The 21415-nt window shown below is 52.5% G+C and overlaps 2 protein-coding genes and 1 long non-coding RNA gene across 4 annotated transcripts; 1 reads left to right on the top strand and 2 right to left on the bottom strand.

Moving 5' to 3' along the window:
• Positions 1 to 1299: 1299 nt before the first annotated feature.
• LOC113613213 (uncharacterized) lies at positions 1300 to 10994 on the bottom strand. The gene is made up of 3 exons (XR_003430111.1): positions 10888 to 10994; positions 2329 to 2635; positions 1300 to 1777 (listed from the first exon to the last, which is right to left on the bottom strand). It is a non-coding gene; the product is annotated as an uncharacterized LOC113613213 (long non-coding RNA).
• On the top strand, positions 8416 to 12978 carry PRRT3 (proline rich transmembrane protein 3). Its single transcript, XM_027093705.1, has 3 exons — positions 8416 to 9434; positions 9646 to 9801; positions 10410 to 12978. Exons 1-3 carry the CDS (start codon positions 8417 to 8419, stop codon positions 12167 to 12169), a joined length of 2934 nt encoding a protein of 977 aa, XP_026949506.1. The 5' UTR covers position 8416; the 3' UTR covers positions 12170 to 12978.
• Positions 12979 to 13088: 110 nt separating this feature from the next.
• On the bottom strand, positions 13089 to 21403 carry CRELD1 (CRELD disulfide isomerase 1). 2 transcript variants are annotated; one of them, XM_027093731.1, is made up of 11 exons: positions 21066 to 21403; positions 20342 to 20534; positions 20023 to 20105; positions 17557 to 17667; positions 17164 to 17255; positions 16335 to 16511; positions 16155 to 16250; positions 15176 to 15259; positions 14883 to 14978; positions 14545 to 14679; positions 13089 to 13749 (listed from the first exon to the last, which is right to left on the bottom strand). In XM_027093731.1, exons 1-11 carry the CDS (start codon positions 21272 to 21274, stop codon positions 13535 to 13537), a joined length of 1491 nt encoding a protein of 496 aa, XP_026949532.1. In that variant the 5' UTR covers positions 21275 to 21403; the 3' UTR covers positions 13089 to 13534. The 2 variants fall into 2 exon arrangements, with proteins under 2 accessions (XP_026949532.1, XP_026949533.1); XM_027093732.1 differs by lacking the exon at positions 14883 to 14978 and having other exon boundaries at positions 13092 to 13749.
• Positions 21404 to 21415: the final 12 nt, after the last annotated feature.

Genomic DNA, 21415 nt, shown 5'->3' on the forward strand with positions numbered 1-21415 from the left:
TGTGGTGATAGGGACTTCCCTGGTGGCGCAGTAGTTAAGAATCCGCCTGCCAGTGCAGGGGACACAGCTTGAAGCCCTGGTCAGGGAAGATCCCACATGCCGTGGAGCAACTAAGCCCGTGCACCACAACTACTGAGCCTGCGCTCTAGAGTCTGTGAGCCACAACTGCTGAGCCTGCGTGCCACAACTAATGAAGCCCACGCACCTAGAGCCTGTGCTCTGCAACAAAGAGAAGCCACTGCAGTGAGAGGCCCTCGCCCCACAACAAAGAGTAGCCCCGCTCGCCACAACTAGAGAAAACCCACGCGCAGCAACGCAGATCCAACAGCCAAAAATAAATAAATAAATGTATTTTTAAAATGAAATAAAAAATAAAATTGTAATGATAGCTGCACAACTTCGTGAATATAATAAAACCCACTGAATAGTATACCTTAAATAGGTGAATTTTGTCATGTGAATTACATCACTGTTAAGTGGGAGAGGGGGATCATAAGCCCTTGGCAGCTGACATCAAGATCTCTCATGGTCATGGCTACGAGAGGTTCTTGTAGACTATCCAGGCTGCAGAAGGAGGGCATCGAGGAAACATCTGCGACTGCTGGGTGCAGAGGGGTGTCAGGGGTCTGCCAGCATGTCCCTGAGCCTCTCCTGTGCTTTAACCCCCTGCCCTGCCACCCCTCCTGCTGACCCTGCTCTCACCTTGGTCCCACCTCCCCATCTCCCGGGCTCTGGGGCAGCCTGGGAAGGTCAGTGGGCTTCAGAAACCTGAGTTCTGTATCCCTGCCCCTCCAAAGTGGGCTAGTACCCAATACCTAAAATGTTTTATTTAAATTTATTTTTGTGAGCAACCAGCTCACAAAATGCACAGCCAACCCTGTGCAATCTTTTCCTTTCTTCCATTTCTTTGTGAATTTCTTTTTCACTTAAAAGTTCTTATTATGGAAAATTTCAACCATACACAAGAGTGGAGATGATAGTATAAGGATGTACCCATCTCCCTCCACTGATAATGAATAATTCTCAACAGTTTGCCAGTATTTCATGTCTCTTCCAAACCCGCTTTTTTGCCTGGAGTGTTTTAAAAGTAAATCTTAGATACGATATCATTTCACACATAAATATTTTAGTAAGTAGCTCTAACAGGTAAGGAATTTTTAAAACATGGCCCACTATGCCGTTATTCACCTAGTCCAAACATGTTTATCCTTTAGTCTGCTAAGGACCAACCAATGTTCAGACCACCCCCAGGCATCTTAAAACGCCTGTGTGCAGTTGGTTTGTTTGGGTGAGGATCCCAACAAGGCCCACATGTGGCATTTGACTGCTATGTCTCTTAAGTCTCTTTTATAACATTTTCCCCTCCCCCTGCTTTTTTTCAAGCTGTTTATTTGTTGAAGAAGCCACGTATTTGTTACAGAAGTCTGTGAGTCTTTTTGAAAGTATTCTTATCTGGATGGGAAACCAAATCTTTAGATTATTTTTCGCTTCAAGGAGAGATTAAGGGGAATTAACGATAGATAGATGAATTCGTGATAGATGCGTAGAAAATTAAGCAAGTAAAAAACCAAGCAACACTTACCCCAAGAAAAACAGAACATCTAGCAAAGGAATTATAATCACGGTACACTCCTGACTCAGCCTGAATAATCTGTCTCGTGGTTCTTGTAAATGCAGACTTATGATGTAAACAAAGGCTGCGCAGAAAAATGTGGAAGGCAGTATGAGAGCTAAATCTTCGCGTTCCTGTGTAGTAGTCAATAGGTAGGATCTAAAACTGAAAACAACTTAACATTAGCAGCATAAATCTGACGCTTAGAAAGCACATATAAAAACCAGAAGGGATAATCAGAAATACCAGAAAGAGTTGAAGGGTATTGGGAGTGAGAGGGAATGAAATAAGGAACAGTTGATTTTAAAGTGTGTACTGGATAATCAGACTCATTAACAACAAAAAACTATGCTTTTTGAAAAGACTGGGTTCGTTTCGTTGGTATCCGTGGAGGCTAAAATCTGAGAAGGAATGAGTTAAGACTGCAGGAACCCTTGAGGCTTAATTTGGCCAGTTGAGTGAAAGGGTATAATTGTTCCTGTCCTCAGAGATAGGACAGCGGGCAGAACACAAAGAATGTCCTCCAGGCGGCAGCATCTCGCCCACGCCCCACCGCACCCACCACCCCACCGCACCCGCCACCCCACCCACCCCCCACCCCACCCCCGTGCTGCCTTTTGTTCCTCTGCTCCTGCCCGCCAGAGCTACCAGCCAGAACAGAAATGCCAGCCAATTCTCCTGTCTAAGCAGGAGACGTCATCATTGCTGTGACTCACCTTTGCCTTTTCCTTCTCTCTCCCTTTCCTTGGGAGCTTCCCAGGTACTCTAGGTTAGGAGCTCCCAACAACTCCCAACGCTGGTGGTTTGCTGTCCTTTCAAGAGATCCCAGTTGGAGGCCTATTTTCAGACTCAAACTCCTAGCACAGTTGGAGCCACCTGGAAGGCCTGGGTTTTTCATCTCCCCTTCTCTCTCTGAGATGCCTCCAGAGGGGCAGGATGGTCACTGGCTCTTATGGTTTGGCTTCTTATTTGCTGTGTGTCCTTGGACAAATTACTTCACCTCTCTGAGCTTGGACTTGCTGGCTGTAAAATAGAGAGCATAATAATATATAGGGTTGCTGTCAGGAATTAAAAAGAATAATGCATGCACGCTGTGTAGCACAGCTCCTGGCAGACTAAGCACTTGGTAAACAGAGCTACTGGCCATCCCCCATAAGCTTGGAATCATCCCCTGCCCATTCTTGCTGTCCCAGAGTCTCCAGGATGATGCTAGGAGCTCCTCTGAGAGTCAGGATACTCCCCACCTACACCTGGCACCCCATGCTCCCCACTTATGTTCACCTCCACCCCCCAGTCAGTCAGTCTCCTCTTTCCATTGGATCAGCTTTCATCTTGGCCTCTGGGCAAAGGGATCATAATATCCCTTGCCTTTGTGTGTGATCTCAAAAGCCCTACCAATCCATGGTTTGGAAACACAATGGGATTGGGGCTCCTGGCTCCAAAGAGGTATCCAGGGAGCAGCAGCGAAAGGATCCTGAGTGGATTGGGGGGTTGGGCACTGTCAAGGCAGCGAGACTCTGCAGGGGCATGAATGGGTGGTCCACGCACACACACCCTGCCCTCCTCGGGGGAAACTGAGGAAGGGAACCAAGCCGGCTCCAAACCTGCTGAGGGAATCTCGACATCTCTAAGGAGACTCATTAGAGAGTTCACAGGAGGCACTGAGAAGAGGGACCTGGACCCCGCAGCTTCTGTAGTGTGCCCCTAGAACTGTCCTCCCACCAAGACTGCCCACAGGGGAAAAGACAGAGGTCCCTCAAAGGAAATTAGGATACTGTCAGGAAGAGAGATCTTGGACAATGCCAAAAAATGCCAATTATCTATTACACATAGAATCAGGATCTAGATAACTTCCCACAAGATCAGAACAACTGGTTAGATCTAACAAAATAAAATAAACAACAAATAAATGTAGCATCCTACAGTGAGGGTCAAGAGACCAAATGCACACAACGAGATGAGGAAGACCTAGTCAATACTGGGCAATAAAGTGATGTGGCTGCCAGAAACATTACTTTAGGGTGAGGTCATATTAATAGAGGAGTAGAATCTAGGAAAGGGGAGGTGAAAGTTCAGCTTTATTCTCAACTGGGTTCAGTTCCAAGAGTTATACTTTAAAGAGGACATCGTTGACCTGGTAAAAAGGAAACAGGAGAGATGTCACAATGGTGAAATCCCAGAACCCTGTCCTTCGAGGAAAGACTACAAGAACTGGGAGCGTCTGGCCTGGAAGGAGAAAATTCTAGAGAAATGAGAGATGACTTTACAATCCTGAAGGGGTTCCCACAAGAAAAACAGTAAAGCTGGTCAGATGATATGGTGAAATGGGAAAAGCCTGAACCCTCTCCCAGAGTCAGAAAAGCTGGATTCAGTCTCCACCGTTTATCAGCTACTAGGGACTGAACACCCTTCAAACTGCAACATGTCAGACACAACTAATGGCTGAGTATTGCTTTTCTGTGAGAGACGCAGGTAGGAAAACACTGGGAGAGAGATTTCAGCTCAAACCTAGGAAGGATCTTTCTTTCTTTTTAAAATATTTATCCTTCTTATCTCTGATCACAAAAGAAATACATGATTGTATTAAACATTGGTGAACAGAAAAGCAAAATTAGATAAAAATCGCATTACCCACTATTTACCTTCTAATATTTAGGGATAGGATAGATGATTGATTGATTGATTGACAGATGTTAACAAAAATGGGATCATACAAATACTTATCTGAGAGAATTTAGAGTATCAGCATTAATGATGTATATATTAGTATGTAAGGATGCTTACTGCAGTATTGTTTCTAGGAGAAAAAAGAAAAAGCTGTCAACCACCTGATTACTTATCAGTAGGGGAATACTGGGAATGTTTGCGAAACTAACGGTACATCCACAGCATACAATACTGTGCAGCTAATTGAAAGAAAGGGTGGAGCTAGTATGTACTGCCTTCGAAATGTTTCCAACATATATCTGCTTAAGGCAAAACAAAGTTATAGAATAATAGGCATAGTATGATCCCATTTTTGTAGAAATGCATGCACATATATATTTTATATGATGCAAAGAAAACAGAATGGTGTTAACAATGGGTATATCTGGGGGGCAGAGTTGGAGAGACCAAGGATAAGACAGTTCATGTGTTCTTTGAACATTTCTATGTTGCTTGAATTGGGACAATCAGCACATATTACTTTTATAATTCAAATGACTGAAATTTAAATAAACAACAATCTACTCTGGACATGTCTCCATGCCATTAAAGATGCTACATCATATTTAATGACCACATGTATTCCTTGTGTGGATTCCTCTTAATGTGTTGAACCTAATGGTGGAGATTTAGTACATCAGGAGCTGTCCAAAGAGGGACCTGGAGCATTCTGACAGACAGACCTGAAAATGTGCAGACCCACTGACCTAACCATGCCTCAGGGAGGAAATTATCTGATAGGTACACGAGTGCACGTGCACAAAGATGTCTATGCGAGCATGTCCCTGCCTCATTATTCCTGCTAGCAAAAGGCTAGAAACAATCTACATGTCCAACCTCATGAACCAGATAAATAAAAATGACAGGCTGATCATATGCTGTAGTTCTCAACACTGAATACAAGAAATGAGATGGATCTGTAGAAATGTACATGGAAAATGTGCCAGGATATATTGCAAAGTGAAGGGGAAAAAGGCAAGTTACAGAACGACATGTACAGTATGATTTTTTTCTATTTAAAAAGTATATATGGCTGTGCCTTGAAAAAGCTGAAGGATACACATCAAGCTGTAGGTAGGATTTACCTGTAGGTCCATATGTAGTATGTATGTAGCCCTATAAGGATATAGGTCTAGAGACATTAAGGAAGTGAGCTCCCCGTCCCAGGAGGTATGCAAACAGAGATTGGCTGCCCCGTTTTCGGGGATGCTGCGGAAGTGATTTCTACATCCCTCGGAGGTGACCTCAGTTCCCTTCTTAGCCCTGAGAATCTCTCAGAGAGGGGTGGTCAGGACTGGGAGAAGAATCCACCCCTAAGGGGAAAGGGTTAAGCGGGGATGGCGCTCCTGTGGGCGGGCTCCGCCATCGGCAGCGCCGGGCTCTGTTAGCCAAGTCTGAGCATCTCGGAGGATGCGGCGCGGCAAGCGGCTTCAGGGACGCGCGCAAGGTGAACGCGGGGGCTGCCAGCTCGGCGCCCAGGTGAGGAGCTGGACTAGGGCGGGGGTGATGGCGGGACCCAGGCAGGGAGCATGGCCTGCAGCCCCCCTCTCAGGTGCGAGCGGCAGGGCCTGCACCAGCGTGCACCCCCCACCCAGGACACTGCGGGAAGGCGCGGAGCCAGGGGAGAGGAGATGGAGGAAAAGGAGAGGTAACCTGAGATGGACCAGCTCCTGGAGGCTGCCCTGCGGCGGCCCTCGCCCTGCCCCCAGGCCGGCCTCTTCCCAGTCCCTGAGGGAGGGAGAACACCCCCCCACACACACAAAAAAATCTCTTCAGCAGCAGGAAACCAGGACTGTGCAGCCCCCTTCTCATCCGGAGGTGACTACATCTCTTGGATTGCGGGTGGTGAGTAGATGGTAGATGCTTATCGCTGAAGGCCCAACTCTGCTTCTCCTGCTCTGCAAAGCTTTTCGGACCCCCTGTGTAAAATGAGCCAATGCGGGTTTCACAGCCCCTAGTATGGCCATTTGCAGCCTGTGTGACCTTGGGCGAGTTGCTCAACCTCTCTGAACCTTGCTTTCTTCCCCTATGAAATGGGTATACCCACACCAGCTTGTTTGGGGAGGGGTGGATAAAATCGAGGACAAGCAGCTAAGCTTAGCACAGGAGCCTAAGTGGGTAAGAGCTCAAAACAGGAGTACTATTATTAACCAGTGCCTGTGTTAGTGGCCTTCCAGTCCTTCCCCCTCAGCTCACCACCACTCCCCACACTGGAACTGAGCCTTCTCTTTGGGTCCCCAGCACCTAGCCTGGGCCAGGAGCAGAGCATGAGCTCGGTGAATGTTTGAGAAACGAACTAATGAGGCAGATTGGGGAATGGGTTTAAGGGGTCTTTGATTCCCCCTAAAATTACCCACAAGCTTTGGTGAACCTGGACACTTTCCTGGGGAGTGCACCTGGAGTTTTCTTCGGCTTCTCAAGGTGTCTGTGAGCCACCAAGGGTCTTTGAGCATAACTGTTTCCCAGAGAGGAAAGGAACAGGGCCTCTGCCCCTAAACACACCCAGGCACGGGCTCTCACAGCCAATGGCCCCCTCTCCTGGTCCCCCTTTCCTGGCCGTGGGGTCCCGTCTTGCCTCCCGGTTCCATTAGGGACTCTCAGGAAGCTGCACCATAAGGGAATATCCACCTGGGCCAGGCATATGCAGTGGCTGGAGACAAGAAATAAAAGACGCAGATGCAGCCCTTGAGAAGCCCCAGGAGGGTGGGGGAGAGAGGAGATTATTATACTATGTGACTGGTGTGACAGGAAAGGGTGGAGGGAGTGTCAGGGAAATAAATACTCAAGCTGAAACAAGCCACCATCATATCCTACCTGGATTTCTGCGCTAGCCTCTCTCCCCCTTTTAAAACACTTCTCAGATCTCATGACTCCCATGCTTAACATCTCCATTGGCTTCCTGGGACACTTAGAATAAAATGCAGGTGCCTTTTCGTGGCTTTTGAGAAAGGCCCACCTTCCTGATTTCATCTCCCTCTGCTCCTTTCTCCTGAATCTGCTGTGCTCCTCATTCCTGCTGAAGGGCCTCTGCACTTTCTGTTCCCTCCTCCAGATGCTTTTTCTGGATATCATCAAATGGCTGACTCCTTCTTCCCATTCAGCATTTAGCTTAAATATCACCTGAGTGGCCTTTCTAGCACTCCTGGGTAAAGTAGCCCCCCCTCCTTCTATCTCTTAACCCTGTTTTATGTTCTCCATAGCTCACCTTATTTAAAAGTATTCATTGTCTGTCTCTTACCTAGAACACCAGCTCCATGAGGGCAGGTATCTTGTCAATCTTGTTCACTGCTTTATCCCCAAGGTTTGGCACATAGTATGTCCTCCAATTTTTTGTTGACATAGTTAAGGGGGCTGGTGGGAAAGAAAGCTTTCTGGACAAAAGGAAAAGTAAAAGGGCTCTAATGCTTATTAAGCTCCAATTATGGGCCTGGCCCATCCTGTGTTTTGTTATGTCTTATAAGAGCCCCTTTGAGTTAGGTACTACTATTATACCCATTTTACTGATGGGAAAACCATGATGCAGAGGGGAAAAGTAACTCACTCAGGAAATGGTAAAACTGGGATTGAAACCCAGGTCACTCCTCAAAGGCACGGGTGTATTTCTCTCCCTCTCCACCTCTCTGATATTTGACCTGGGCCCTCAAAAATAGGATTTAAAAAAAAAAAAAAAAAAAAGAATAGGATTTCAGCAAGTGAAGGAGAAGGGAGAGGGCACTGCAGCCTGAGGGAAGAGCAGGAGCAAAGGCGGGGCGCCAGGCAGTTCCGTGGGTGTTGAGGGTGAGGTGAGCATCCTGGTGTGGCCTTGGAAGGCCAGGAGAGGAGCTTACATTCTCTCGTGAGGGCGATGGGGGCCATTGATGGTTTAGAATTAGGGCAAGTGGCATGACCAGAGATGCAGTTTTAAAAGGTCACTCTGGGCAGCATGAAGAGGTTGAAGAGGAAGGGGCGGGTAGAGGAGGAGGATTCTTCCTTTCTTTCCCACCAGCTTCCCTGGGGCAGCCATGGGAGACCCATCTCATGCCAACCCCCTCCTTTTTTTAGGCTCATCCCGTGAAGACTGGAAGCTGAGGGCTCCAGGCCCAGGCATCAGAGCGGACCATGGCTCCCAGCCCCTGGGGCTGTGTGTATGGCCTCCTGCTGCTGTTGCTGCTGCTGTCCCTGGGGGCTGGCTCTGCCCTGGGCCGGGGCCTTCCCAGACCACTTGAGGACTTGGAACCACACTTGATCCCAGGAGCCCACCCCAAGGGCCCTGTTGGCACAGAGCCCCAGGCCTTTGACTTCTTCTGGGAGAAGCCCAGAGATGAGAGCCCCTGGAACTCCAATGTCCCCCAGGTCCCTGCTGAGGAGGTGCCTGCGAGGCCCACAGACTCCCTTGGCCCAGCCCTGCATGGACCTAAAGCATCCCATGGGGTGCAGAGAGAAGGACTCCCAGTAACTGATGACCTCCAGGTGGCTCGAGGGCCAATTTTTCAGGGCTGGACAGGACCTCCCGAATCACAGGAGTCTATGGAGCAAGAAGCACCAGCCCCCTATCCAGTGGGCACCCCCCATCTCACTTTCATCCCCACAACTCCCAGACTCCAACTCGGGCTAGCCACAGTTCCCCCCACCCCAGGACAGCCTGGAAGCCAAGTGGGACAGCGACCACCTAGAGATGAGGGTCTTGTGGCCAAAGCCAAGATCAGGGTCTCAGAGACATCCCCCTGGCACCACAAGGGCCCTCCCCACACTCCTGCGCCACGCCCAGGCACTGTCCTGAGGCCAGGGCTGAAAGGACAGGGTGGGAGTGAGGAGGACTTCCAGGAGGCAGCTCAAGGCCCCCTCCTCACTCAGCAGGAGCCAGCAGCCCCTGATGCTGGCTCAGCATCACCAGCTGAGGTGGCATCCTCTCAGGAGCCTGGGTCCCAGCCGGACCTGGCATTGGCCAGAAGCCTTCCTCCTGCTGAGGAGCTGCCCATGGAGCTCCCCAAGAAGGCTGGAGGTGGGGAGACCTGGGAAGTCAGTATTCCGAGTCCCTCACCCAAACAGACTGACCTCCCTGATGTTAGGGGCTCATCAGGACCCCAGCCCTCAGGTCTCCCAGCCTCAGAGACTCCTCATGGGCAGCCCAAGCCAGGTGGGTATCAAAGTGAGGGTGCTGAGCAGGGCTGGGACGGGCAGTGTTCTAGGGCAGCTGGATGCCCCAGTTTCTGTGTGACCTCTGATCCCTCTGGGTCCTGCTTTCCTCATTCTGGCAAATGAGGGTGGTTGTGCCTCCCTCCTGGGGGATTAGATTTTGGGGAATGCTGGAGGGTCAGGCAAAGCAGTGACTGCTTTTGTTATTTCAGAGATAGCAGCAATGAATGGAGCAGACCCCATCTCCCCCCAGCGGGTGAGAGGAGCAGTGGAGGCCCCAGGTACCCCCAAGTCCCTCATCCCTGGCCCTTCGGACCCTGGCCCAACTACAAACGGAACAGAGAGCCCTGTGGGAGCCCTGCAGCCAGGTGAGGGCATGGCTCAGGGGTTGGGGAGATCGGGTACTCTAATACCTAAGAACTTGTGTGAGGTATATATGCAAGGGATGGGGAGTGAATGGGGACAAACACCTCCTTAAAGGAAATGGCCAACAACTTCAAACAACTTAGGATAATAAACTACTACTCACTGGGTACTCTGGGAGAAGTCATTTGCACTTTGGGGGCTAGAAAATTCTTAAATATAAATTCTTAAGTATACATGGGTATATTTAGTGCAGTGATTCTCCAACTCCCACAGTTCGCCAGAAGAGCTTTTAAAAAATTCCAATGCCCAGGCCCCAGCACAAGGAATTCTGACGGAGTTGATCTCCAGGTGATTCTAATATGCAGTCCCCGTTGAGAGCTGCTGGAATGTTAATAAAAATGATAGGTCACATCCATTTAACACTTATTGGGTGTTGGGGACTGTGCTAAACATTTAATCCTCACCACAACCCAGTGAGGAGGGGTGCTGTTACCATCCCCATTTTACAGATGTGCTTAGAAAAGTTAAGTAACTTGCTCACCACACCGGAGGATGATGGAAAATCAAAAGTACTTTTCAAAGGGCTATTTTAATATTATTATTGTTGCAGATGAAGCTGAGGAGTGGCCGGGGCGCCCCCAAAGCCATCCCCCAGCGCCCCCTGTCCAGGCCCCCTCGACGTCACGCCGGGGCCTCATTCGGGTCACCACGCAGCGTGCCCTGGGCCAGCCACCCCCTCCGGAGCCCTCCGCCAGCTCCGTGGCATCAGTCCCAGCCTCCAGTCCCCCGGCCAACGCCACCTCACCCCCCCTGCGCTGGGGTCCCCTGCGGCGGGTGCTGAGCTTTTCCTGGGAGCTGCACGTCTACGGGGTCGGGGTGCTCTTCCTGCTGCCTGCGTTGTTGGCACTGGCCTCGCTGGCAGCCGCCCCTGCGGGGCCCCGGTTGGCACTGGTGGCGGCGGTGCTGGTGCTGGTGGCGTCGGGGCTGCGGTCCGCCTACATGCTCACCGACCCCTATGGCTCGCAGGCACGACTGGGTTTACGCGCCGGCCTGGTGCTCTACAATCTGCCCTTTCCCTTGCTACTCACCGCGCTGGCGGCCCTGACCCTGCTCGGCCTGGGCGCGGGGCTGCCACAGCAGCTGCAGAACCCTCTCCTCCTGGGAGCGCTGGCGTTGGCGCACGGCTTGGGGCTGCTCGCCACAGACCTGCTGTCGGCGAGGCCTGCTTTCAACCTCCTGGCTCAGGGCTTATCGTGCGCCTGGGGCGCGTCCGTGGCTCTGGGCACGCTCTGCCTGTGCCGTCGCCGCCTGCTGGACGGGCCGAGGGGCTGGGATGCCAGTCCGGGCCCGAGGCTGCTGGCCGTGGCGGGCGCGCTGGGGCTGCTGGCCAGTGGCTTGCAGCTGGCGGCCGCGCTCTGGCTGTACCCGGGCCCCGGCCGGGTGGGCCACTTCTCGTGGGCCTGGTGGGGCGTCCACTTCTGGCTGCGCCTGCTGGAGCTGACGTGGGCGCTCACCCTGGCGCTGGCCGCTCTGGCCGCCGCGCGGCCCAGGCCGCCCACAGAGCACGCCTGCTGGGCTAAGCTGCTGCGCCTGGCGTGCCCTGCGCCCTCCGGCAAGAGCGAGGTGCCCGAGAGGCCCAACAACTGCTACGCGGGGCCCAGCAGCGTCGGCGCAGGTACCCTGGACATTAGCAAGAGCCTCATCCGCAACCCGGCGGAGGGTGGGCCTCCAGCCACGCCCAGTTCAGGCGCCTGGGGTTCGGCTGCGTCGCTGGGCCGCGGTCCGCTGGGTGGCCCAGGACTGTCCCGCAGCAGCATGGGGCCGGCGCCATCGATGAGCGAGCTGGACCTGCGGCCGCCATCACCCATCAACCTGAGCCGCAGCATCGACGCCGCGCTCTTCCGAGAGCACTTGGTGCGAGACAGCATCTTCCGGCGCTGCGGCCTCCGTGGCCTGGCCTCCCCGCCGCCCGGGGGCGCGCTGCGGCCGCGCCGGGGCAGCCACCCCGACGCCGAGCTAGACGGCGCAGGTTCTTCGCTCCTCCGCGGCCGCAGCCGGTCGCTCAGCGACGTGCGCGTGCGCGGCCCGGTCCCACCACATGTAGCGGACGAGCCTGAAGGGGCGGCTTCCGGCAGCTCCGTGGACAGCTTCTCACGGGGCTCGCTCAAGATCAGCTGGAACCCCTGGCGCCACGGGCTGTCGTCGATGGACAGTCTGCCCCTGGATGAGCTGCCCAGCACGGTGCAGCTACTGTCTGCCCCAGCTCCTGCCCCGGGGCCCGCCCGGCCCGGGGAGCCCCAGAATGGGATCCAGCCTCAATGCAAGCCCGGAGACTCCCGCAGCGCCTCCAGTGACACCATCGAGCTCTGAGGGGGTCCAGAAACTCAGAACCAGGGCCCCGCCCTCGATGGCCCTACCGCGGCATGACCTTCTGGGATGCTGAGCATTTGAAAAACATTCCGGGAGTATTCCTGGGCCCCAACTGATTGCAGCCTCTGGAGACAGCCGGACACGAACCCACCCCCACCCCCAGATTTTTGTTTTTTAAAATATCTCTATTTTTCAGCGGGTATTTTGCACAGAGGCCATGACTTATGCGGAATACAGGGTGGACATGCACGTATTTGGGAATGGGGAACAGGGTCCAGGTGCCCTAACATCCCATCCAGAGTCTCCAGTGTGAAGATGAGGCTCGACTGTCCAGACTGTCCTCTTTGTGCCAAAGAAATAAACCCTTAGGACTTGGCTCAAGCCTCCCTGCGGCCATGCCAGGATCTTGTTTAGAGGATATGCCCACCCCCAGTGATTTCAAGTGCTGTGTTTATTGCGGAGGGGAGGACTTCCAAAGGAAAGGGCCCTCAACCCCTGGAGACTTTAGAAATAATGGCTATCAATATTTCATGGAACATCTGTCTGCTGTACGCTGTCTTCAGCTTTTCACATCCATCACCTTAATTCTCACATTAAGCCTGAGTGAGAAGCGTTATCATGCCCATTTTATAGATGAGAAGAGTGAAGTTCAGAGATGAAAGTCATTTGTCAGGGTCCTTTGGCAAATGATAGCTGGTACTGAACTGAGAAAGTTCCACTCCTAAGCCTGGTTCCTCCATCCCATCTCCCTTCTCTTTACACTACTTCAGGGCCAACCCTCTCCTTTGTCCTCCTTCTACTGCTCCTCCATCAGGATACCCTCAGTTTCCCAGGGTGTTAGGAAACTTCCCCAAGGGTGGAGGGGCTCTCAGTAGCTTAGGCCAACCTATGGTGGGTGGGGGCAGGTAGTAAGACAAGCTTCTCCATTTTCCAAGACCTTTCTTTATTTCCTGAGATGAATAAATAAATCAGTGGCTGAGGGGCAAGGGGGTGAGGACAGAACAGGAGCTGACAGCATGCAGCTGGCAGGAGGGGGTTGTGAAGGGACACCCTCCCCCCACATCCTGGGCAGGGGCCAAAGCTCACGAGCAGCCACAACGAGGAGACACTTTTTAAAAAAATTCACAGCACTGTGAAGCCTGACCAGTGCCCCAAGGCCCAGATCTCATGGCACCCACCTATAGGGCTACTTTTTCACCCAAGGGCCTCAGCTGCCCAGGCCCAGGTGTCTGCGCTGCTCCATAAGGTGGGTAGAGGGTGCTTACCGCACTCAAAAATAAAGCAAGTGCCTCAAGTGTCCAGGTGGGAGAGTCCCGACCTTGGGGGCAGCCTGGGCAGGAGGAGATGCTGCAGGTGTGGCAGGGATTATCTGCCCTTGATGAAGCCCTCCAGCACACGGTCACTGCGCTCTGACAACCAGTAGCCGGTCATGGCTGCCACAGCCCCAATGAAGATAGCGGTGAAGACCAAGTCACCCTTGGCGGCCAGCGTAGCCAGTGCACAGATGATGACACCGAAGAACATCTGCTGCAGCACCACCAGCTCGTCCTCTGTCATCTCCGAGAAGAAGCCTGCTGACTCTGGGCAAGAGAAGCGCCCATCACTCATCCCCTGTTCCTGGAGCCTCCCACACACCTGATCATCACTGCCACACGCCTGCCTGGCACGCCAGCACACAGTGTCATTTACTGCTGAGAACAACTCCAAGACGGGCATTTATTATCCCTGTCTTACTAGATGGGAAACTGAGGCGCAGAGAGGTGAAGAGGTTTGCCCAAGGCCACGTGGGAGAGTTGGGTCAGAGCATGTGTACTAGCCCCACTGCAGAGCCAGAGTGCCTGGATATGACGCCCAGCTCTGCCACCTGCTTGCCATGGGGCCCTGGACAAGTTTTTTCATCTCTCTGCGTCCCTACTTCTACTATGCAAGATGGGGATGAGAACAATAGCTACAGCACTGGATTTGTTTTAGGGGTGAAATAAGTTAATACATGCAATATGCCTGGAACAGCGTGTGACACACAGGAACTGTGGAAGTGGTCACTATCGTCACCACTGTGACTGTCCTTCGTCTCATCACCCCCACGGCCTACAAGAGCCCTCGGGCGGGGCAAGGGCAGATGAAGAAAGAGGCTCGGCGGGCACAGAATGATATGACACCAAGTCCAATTTCCTTTCTACCCTGGGAGGTGTGAGGTCACCAAAAGCCACCCTGGGGGTCAGAGGTGGGGTTCGGGTCCCAGTGCAGCCTCATGAGGGCTGGGTGGCAGTGCAGGTGGGCCAGGGCCTGCAGCTGCCTGAAGGAGGGGCTTGCCTGCCCTCCCCCTGGATAAGGACCTCCCCTCCCCAGGTTTCTGGGGCCGAGCTGGGGCTCACCTGGGATCTGCTCCTTCACACAGAAGCCCTCGATCTGTTTGTAGCCCTCAGCACAGACACAGCGGTAACTGCCCTCGGTGTTCTCGCACTGCTCGTTCTCTCCTGGACACACCGCCATCTCACACTCGTCCACGTCTTGACGGAGGCCAAGGAGAGGTCAGAGCCCTGACCGCCAGGGTCCCACAGGCAGCACCCCTGACTCTGGTCTCACTCACATCCTGACACCTGCTCTGTGCTGACGCAGGCAACGTTCCACCCTTCCTTCCCACGCCCTGTCCACATTTCAGCCCCTGTCAATTTGTGGTGGATGAGACGCTCCCAGGTGGCAGGACACTCACCGAGACACTTGGAGCCCACCTGCTGGTAGCCAGGGCTACACTTCTTACAGCGGCCAGGCCCTGCCCCCATGCAGCCCAGGCAGGCCTTGGCACAGTCTGGAGAAGGGAGAGGACAGACAAGGGTGCGAGCTGCCCGTATGCCTGGAGGAAGCCCTGCTCCAGAAGAGGCCTAGGGCAGGGGGTGGGGTGGGGGGCGGTGCCAGCACCTGGGAACGCGGCGGTTTTGGGGGAAAGGCGTGGAGCAGTTCCTTCTACCCTCCCCACACCCCTACCCCGCAGGAGCGGACAGTTACCTCGGCACTCATAGGAGCCCTCCGTGTTCACGCAGAACTGGTGGGCTCCACAGCTGGCTCGCTCTGTGCCACACTCATCAATGTCTGCAAAGAGGCCGGTAGGGTGGGGATTTCAATCCCTATTTCACTAACAGGGAAGCTGAGGCCAGGGTTGTTGGGAATGGACTTGCCCAGGCTTAAACAGTGTGGCTGATACTGCAGGCTGTCCACCAACACAGATGCAGAGGTGCAGCTGGACTCAGGGCTGTCGAGCTAGAGACTGTGTTTTTCAATCTGCCTTGCAGCTAAGTGTGGCCTTGTGATTCAGTTCTGGCCAACGTGTTGTAAACAGAAGTGATGTGCTCCACTTTTCACTTGGCCTTAATACAACAGACTTGGATCCTCCGTGCACTTTCTTCTCTTTCGCACTTCCTGGATACCAGGTCATGATACATAGAGGTGACCGTGATCCAGCCTCAACACCCAAGGGGATGACTGTCCAGTAAGACAGGATGAATCTAGGTCTTTAATGACTATGACAAGCAGAGCTTTTCTGCCAGTCTGGACCACTGGCTTCCAGATTGTGATATGAGATGAAAATAAACCTCTAAATTCATTAAGCCACAGTCTTTGGGGATCTTTCTGTTACAGCAGCTTAGTTTTTACCCTCGTCTCGAACACAGGTTTCCTGATCCCAAGTTCAGTATGCTCATTCTCCGGGTTAACCCTTCTTCAATTTTCGAGACTTGACCCAAGTGACACCTCCTCCAAGAAGGCTTCCCTGATTCCCCACTACCACTGAATTGGAAGAGACATTTCTCACTGTACAACGATCAGTCTATACTGTAAGCGCCTGGTTACTTTTCTGCCTTCCCAACCAGGCTGATATCTCTATGAAGATGGGGACTGGACTGGTCTAGCCCAGAGATGTGTGTGTTGATGGGGGACCAAGCCCAAGACCTTGCCCACCCCTCCAGATCTAGGGCAGGGTCCCACTCACCTACACACTTGAGGTGATGCAGGGCCCAGCCCTTCTTGCACTGTAAACAATTTGATTCCTCAGGTCCTGAGCAGCGGGCACAGGGGCCAAAACAAGCTGGGTAGAATGGGGGAAGTATGAGGGTGGGCAGGCAGGTACCCCACACGCCCCTGCCCAAGGCCACGCCTCTTGACTACCTACCCGAACATACCAGATGGCTGGCATTGCGCTGTGCCTCAAAGTAGCCGAGGCCACACTGGCCACAGGCCTCACCCCCATAGCCGGCTTGGCAGTCACAGTGCCCGCTGCCCCCTCGAGTTCCTTCCCCTTCACACTGCCCGTAGCCACCGCAGGGCCGCTCCGCACCCCCAGGACAGGCTGTGGGCAGACACCAAACCAGGTGGGATCATAAATACAACCTTGTACGTACAGAATATTTTCCCCGTATTAGTAAGCATTTTTGGAGAGGAAACAATTTTAACGACATCATAATATTTTGTCATAAAACTGTATGAAATTTACTTAACCAACACCCCATTGTGGAACAGTTAGGTTATTTACAAATCTTTTCTTTTATAAAAACTGAATTGACCATCTTTGTTGCTAGCTCTTTGTATCTGCAGCTTTGAGAGAGATTTTTCTAAAAGGGGCTGGTAGTTAAGTTCAGCTCCTGCCTCAGGACTGTGTGTAGAAAAAGGTGGTGACAACAGGGCCTTCAGCAGCACCTGCCCGTCCCTAGGAAGGTCACCTTAGTCCAGACATGGGAAATGCCTGGTGAGGGGGGGCATTTCTTAAATACATGACAGAAACCATGGCCGCATCTGACTCAGTCTAACCCCATATCCTTTTTCAGAGCCGTTCCCCAGGGATTTGTGCATCTCACCAGCCCTATGAGGCAGGCGAGAACAGAGGTCCAGAGAAGTGATATGAGCAGCCTGAGCTCACACAGCCAGCCAGGGGCCGAGCCAGGACTGGATCCCTGGCCCCAGCAGTCCCCTTCCATCCCCCAAGAGGAACTTGAAAAACTCACGAAGGCAGGAGGGCCCAAAGGTGCCTGAGGGGCAGCAGAGCTTCAGGGAATCTGAGCAGAGCCACTGGAAGAGGTCTGGGGCTTCCTGCTGCCTGAGGCGGAGGGATGGTGAGGGGGCTGAGACAGTGTCAGAGGTGCTGCCATCTCCCGCAACCTCCCACAGGATCTGTGATACAGCCCGTCTTGGGCGTAAGACCCATAAGGCTGCCCTTTCCCCGTCTGACAGAGGGGCAGTCTGCAGCTCAGAGTGAGAGCTTGGGCCCCCCAGCAAGTCCTCAGCACACCTGGTTTTGGAGGAAGGAGCTGAATGAGGACACAGCCCCTAGCTCGCCACCCTCTGCTTTACCAGCCAGCCCTGCCTGAGCCCCTCCCAGGAAGGCCCCTGCTACTCACTTGTGAAACCACCAGCTCTCCACCAGCTCCTCACTCAGCTCCAGCAGGCGGTGGCACTCGAAGTCCGACTTGCTGCACACGCCCTCGAGCACCTCTACCAGGCGGGTCTCACTGACCAGACAGGGATGGGTGGTAGGAACACACTTCAGCCCACCCACCACCCTCTTTACAATCTCCCCCCTCCCCACCTCATGCCAGATAATGTCAAAGGCCAGAGGCCACAATGGAAGGGGTATTGGTTTGGGGAGACCTGGGTTCCAATCTAGTAGTGTGACCTTGGGCAAGTAACTTAACCTCTCCTGAACGTGTTTTCTCATCTGTAAAATGGGGACAATGGCTCTCCTCTAGGTTGGCTGGAAGATAGTTCAGTCCCTGCATCTGTACAACAGAATATAATACCCTTGCTGGGTAGATGTGGTTAAAAATATATAACAAGTGTTAGCAAGGATGTGGAGAAACTAGAACCCTCCTACATTGCACGTGGGAATGAAAAACGGTGCAGCCGCTGTAGAAAACAGTTTGGCAGTTCCTCCATAAATTAAACATGGAATCACGACATGACTCAGTAATTCCACTCCTGGATACATACCCAAGAAAATGCAAAACAGGTGTTCAAACTTGTACACAAATGTTCATAGCAATACTATACACAGTAGCCAAATGGCAGAAACAACCCAAATGTCCATCAGCTGATAAACGGACAAACAAATGTGATCTATTCATACAATGGAAGATTACTAAGCCTTAAAAAGGAATGAAGTACTGATATTTGTTACATGATGGACGAACCTTGAAAACATTATGCTAAGTGAAAGAAGCCGGACATAAAAGGCCATATTGTATGATTCCAACAGAATCAGCAAATCCATAGAGATGGAAAACAGATTAGTGGTTGCTAAGGGCTGGGAGGAGGGAGAATGAAGAGTGACTGCTCAATAGGGATGGAGTTTCTTTTGGGGGGGATGAAATCAGTCTGGAACTAGATAATGGCAATAGTTGCAAAACCTGAATATACTGACTATCTCTAATGGTAAATTTTATGTTATTGCATTCTACCACAATAAAAATTTTTTTTAAAATACATTTACACATAAAATGTATTATATTATATATTTAAAGGGTCTGGCACAGTGCCTGGCATATAGGAGGTGACTTAAAACAAAACAAAAAAACAGTAACCATTATAGAGCTAGAAATGCCCTTAGGGTTATTTTGGTCAATCCCCCCATTCCCAAATGAGGCAACTGAGCCCCACTGAGGGAAAGGAAAATGACCACTGTTATGTAATAACGAAACTTTTATTTCTAGGACGTATCATAGTTTAATCCTTACCACGATCCTATGAAATAGGATTGGCATTAATACTCCCGTTTTACAGATAAGGAAATTGAGGATCAGAGAGGTTACCCTAAGGTACAAAGGGTCAGAAATGACAACCTGGTCTAATTCCAGTTTGACATTGAAAAGCTAGAGGGCCTAGGACTCAGGCCTCTCCTCTCAATAAAATCTCATCTTGTCCCCTGGCTCTGTACACTGACTATACGCTGATAACTGTCAAATTCACGTTTCTAGCCCTGCTTCTACCCTGAACTCCTGACTCCTAAATCTAACGCTACTTGACTATTTAACAGACATCTCAGCCCAACATGTTCAATGAGAACGTCTGATTCCAGACTCGTTTCTCCCATCTCGGAAGACAGTCCCACGATTCACCCAGTTGCTCAGGCCCAAAACCCAGTGAGCGCCTTTTATTCTACTTTTTCTCTCACACCCCATAATGATTCCATCATCATGTCCTGTCAGTCTATCTGCAAAATATACCCAGAATCTGACCCCTTCTCACCAGGTCCACCACGACCGTCACGCCTAGACTGTGCACTAGCCTCTCAACTGGTCTTCCTGCTCCTCCACCTTGGCCCCCTATAGTCTGTTAGTGTAAGTGACCTTTTATAGGTACAAATAATACCACATCACTTTCCTGCTCCAAACCTTCCAATGACTTCCCGCTACACTCAGAACGAAATCTGAATGCCTTTCTGCGGCCTTCAAGACTCTCTGCCTTCACCTTCCACCACTCTCCCTTCTGCTCACTCCAAATCCAGCCACTTCTCAAATACACCAAGCTCAGCCCCGCTCTGTCCAAAACCCTTCCCTGACTGTCGCACAGTCTGCTTCTGCACCTCAGGTCTCTGTTCGAATGTCATACCTTGAATGCCATGCCTCCCACCATTCTGCTTTACTGTTCTTCACCTGATAAGACATTATTTACTTACTTATTCACTGTTTCCTCTACTAGAATAGAAGCTCCTTGAAGAAAGAATTCTGCTTGGCTTGTTTAGTGCTCTCCTATAGATATTCAGTGACATTTGTTGAATAAGTGCTCCCCAAGTGTCTCCAGGCTTCCACCAGCAGAGCACAGATTGGGATGTGAGATATACAAATCCACCCCTCCAGCCTCTTCCTTACCTGTCCTTGTATTTGGACAACTTCTCTTCCTCCCAGGCAGTGTTTCCACCTCCAAAGTTATCCCGGATGGTTCTCTCCAGGCCCTGGAAATGGAGAAAACTAGTAAGAGCTAAGTACAGTGTCTGGCACATTCTAGCACTTATATTTCACTGACCAGGAAACTGAGGCACAGAGAGGCACCTACCCAAGGCCATACAACCAGTAAGTAACCAAGCTGGGATACTTGAGTGTATGCAGACTTGTATGCCAGAGCTCCCAGCTCTCAACCCCTGTGCTAATAGTATCTAGCCCCCTCCTCCTACACTGCTGGTGCACCCACCTTGTTGAAACTGTCGACCAGTCCCCGGCAGGTATGACATGGATGGGGCTCAGTGGGGGAAGAAGACTTGGGAGGCGGAGAAAGCTGGACCCAGACCGGGCCTGGGAGGCCAAGGAAGAGGCTCAGGCCCCAGAGCAGAGCTGGCGCTAGGCCCCTCGGGGCCCGTGGGGCCATCTTTTCCCAGGCTGGGGACCTGTAGACACAGGACATGGGGAGGGTTCGCTGGAGGAGCCAAGTGGGAAAGAAAAGCGTGGGTTCTGAGGTGCCGCGGGTCTAGGAGCCCAGATCTGTGTTATAAGAAAAGAAGGTCTAGACTGGGGTAAGGCAGAGGGAGGGGAGATAGTTGGGGAAAGGAGCCTATTCTGCAATTCCTGGACGGGAACAAGTTATCCTCGTCACCGCAGGGGGAGGTGGCCTGGATCCTCGGCAAGGGGGTAGGAGTCAGCCCATTGTTTTAGGGTCGGGATATGGTTCTTAGGGGCTGGATCAGCGGAATTAAGAAGAATGGATCAGATTCCTAAATACTGCGGGAGAAGACGTCGATGGACGGTCTTGGGGGGAGGAGTCCGGAACCCCGGTCTTGGGGAGGGGGGGAGGAGCCCGGATCCGGATACGAAGAGAAGGGGTCAGGTTCGGGGTCTGCAGACTGCAAACGCACGGCCCCCGAGCGGGCAAGGAAGGATCCAGACCCACGAAGGCCGCGGAGGAGGAAGAGACAACCCACCGAGCCCGCGGACGCCACAGGCTCAGCCTCCTCAACAACAACAACAACAACAAAACAACAACAACGCCGCCGCCGCCGCCGCCGCCGCCGCCGCCGCCGCCGCCGCCGCCGCCGCCGCCGCCGCCGCCGGCTGCGTAAGACGTGCGCCCTCCGCCGGCTCTGCAGTCCGGAGGGCGGAGCCCGCGCCACAGCCAATGGTAGCAGGCCATGTGCCATTGCGTCACCCCACGCCAGCCAACCAGAGGCGTCGCCGTCCTGCACCTGTCCGGGTGTTAAAGGGGCGCGGGGATACCAGATACGGGGACAGTTCGGCCCAGCGGCTGGGGCACTGAGACACACGTGGGAGACAC

Source organism: Aethalodelphis obliquidens, unplaced genomic scaffold (assembly GCF_003676395.1).
Source record: "Aethalodelphis obliquidens isolate GAN/ISIS:26980383/991018 unplaced genomic scaffold, ASM367639v1 scaffold86, whole genome shotgun sequence".
In the NCBI taxonomy this organism is placed as follows: Eukaryota; Metazoa; Chordata; class Mammalia; order Artiodactyla; family Delphinidae; genus Aethalodelphis; species Aethalodelphis obliquidens.

What these genes read in the sequence shown, in the direction of transcription:
- PRRT3 (XM_027093705.1), top strand. Translation starts at nt 8,417, where the DNA reads ATGGCTCCCAGCCCCTGGGGCTGTGTGTATGGCCTCCTGCTGCTGTTG. An exon ending in TCATGGGCAGCCCAAGCCAG is followed by an intron (nt 9,435 to 9,645) that starts GTGGGTATCAAA and finishes TTGTTATTTCAG; the next exon opens with AGATAGCAGCAATGAATGGA. An exon ending in TGTGGGAGCCCTGCAGCCAG is followed by an intron (nt 9,802 to 10,409) that starts GTGAGGGCATGG and finishes TTATTGTTGCAG; the next exon opens with ATGAAGCTGAGGAGTGGCCG.
- CRELD1 (XM_027093731.1), bottom strand. Translation starts at nt 21,274, where the DNA reads ATGGCCTGCTACCATTGGCTGTGGCGCGGGCTCCGCCCTCCGGACTGC. An exon ending in GAGAGCTGGTGGTTTCACAA is followed by an intron (nt 17,256 to 17,556) that starts GTGAGTAGCAGG and finishes CCTCCGCCTCAG; the next exon opens with GCAGCAGGAAGCCCCAGACC. An exon ending in CTTTGGGCCCTCCTGCCTTC is followed by an intron (nt 16,512 to 17,163) that starts GTGAGTTTTTCA and finishes GTCTGCCCACAG; the next exon opens with CCTGTCCTGGGGGTGCGGAG.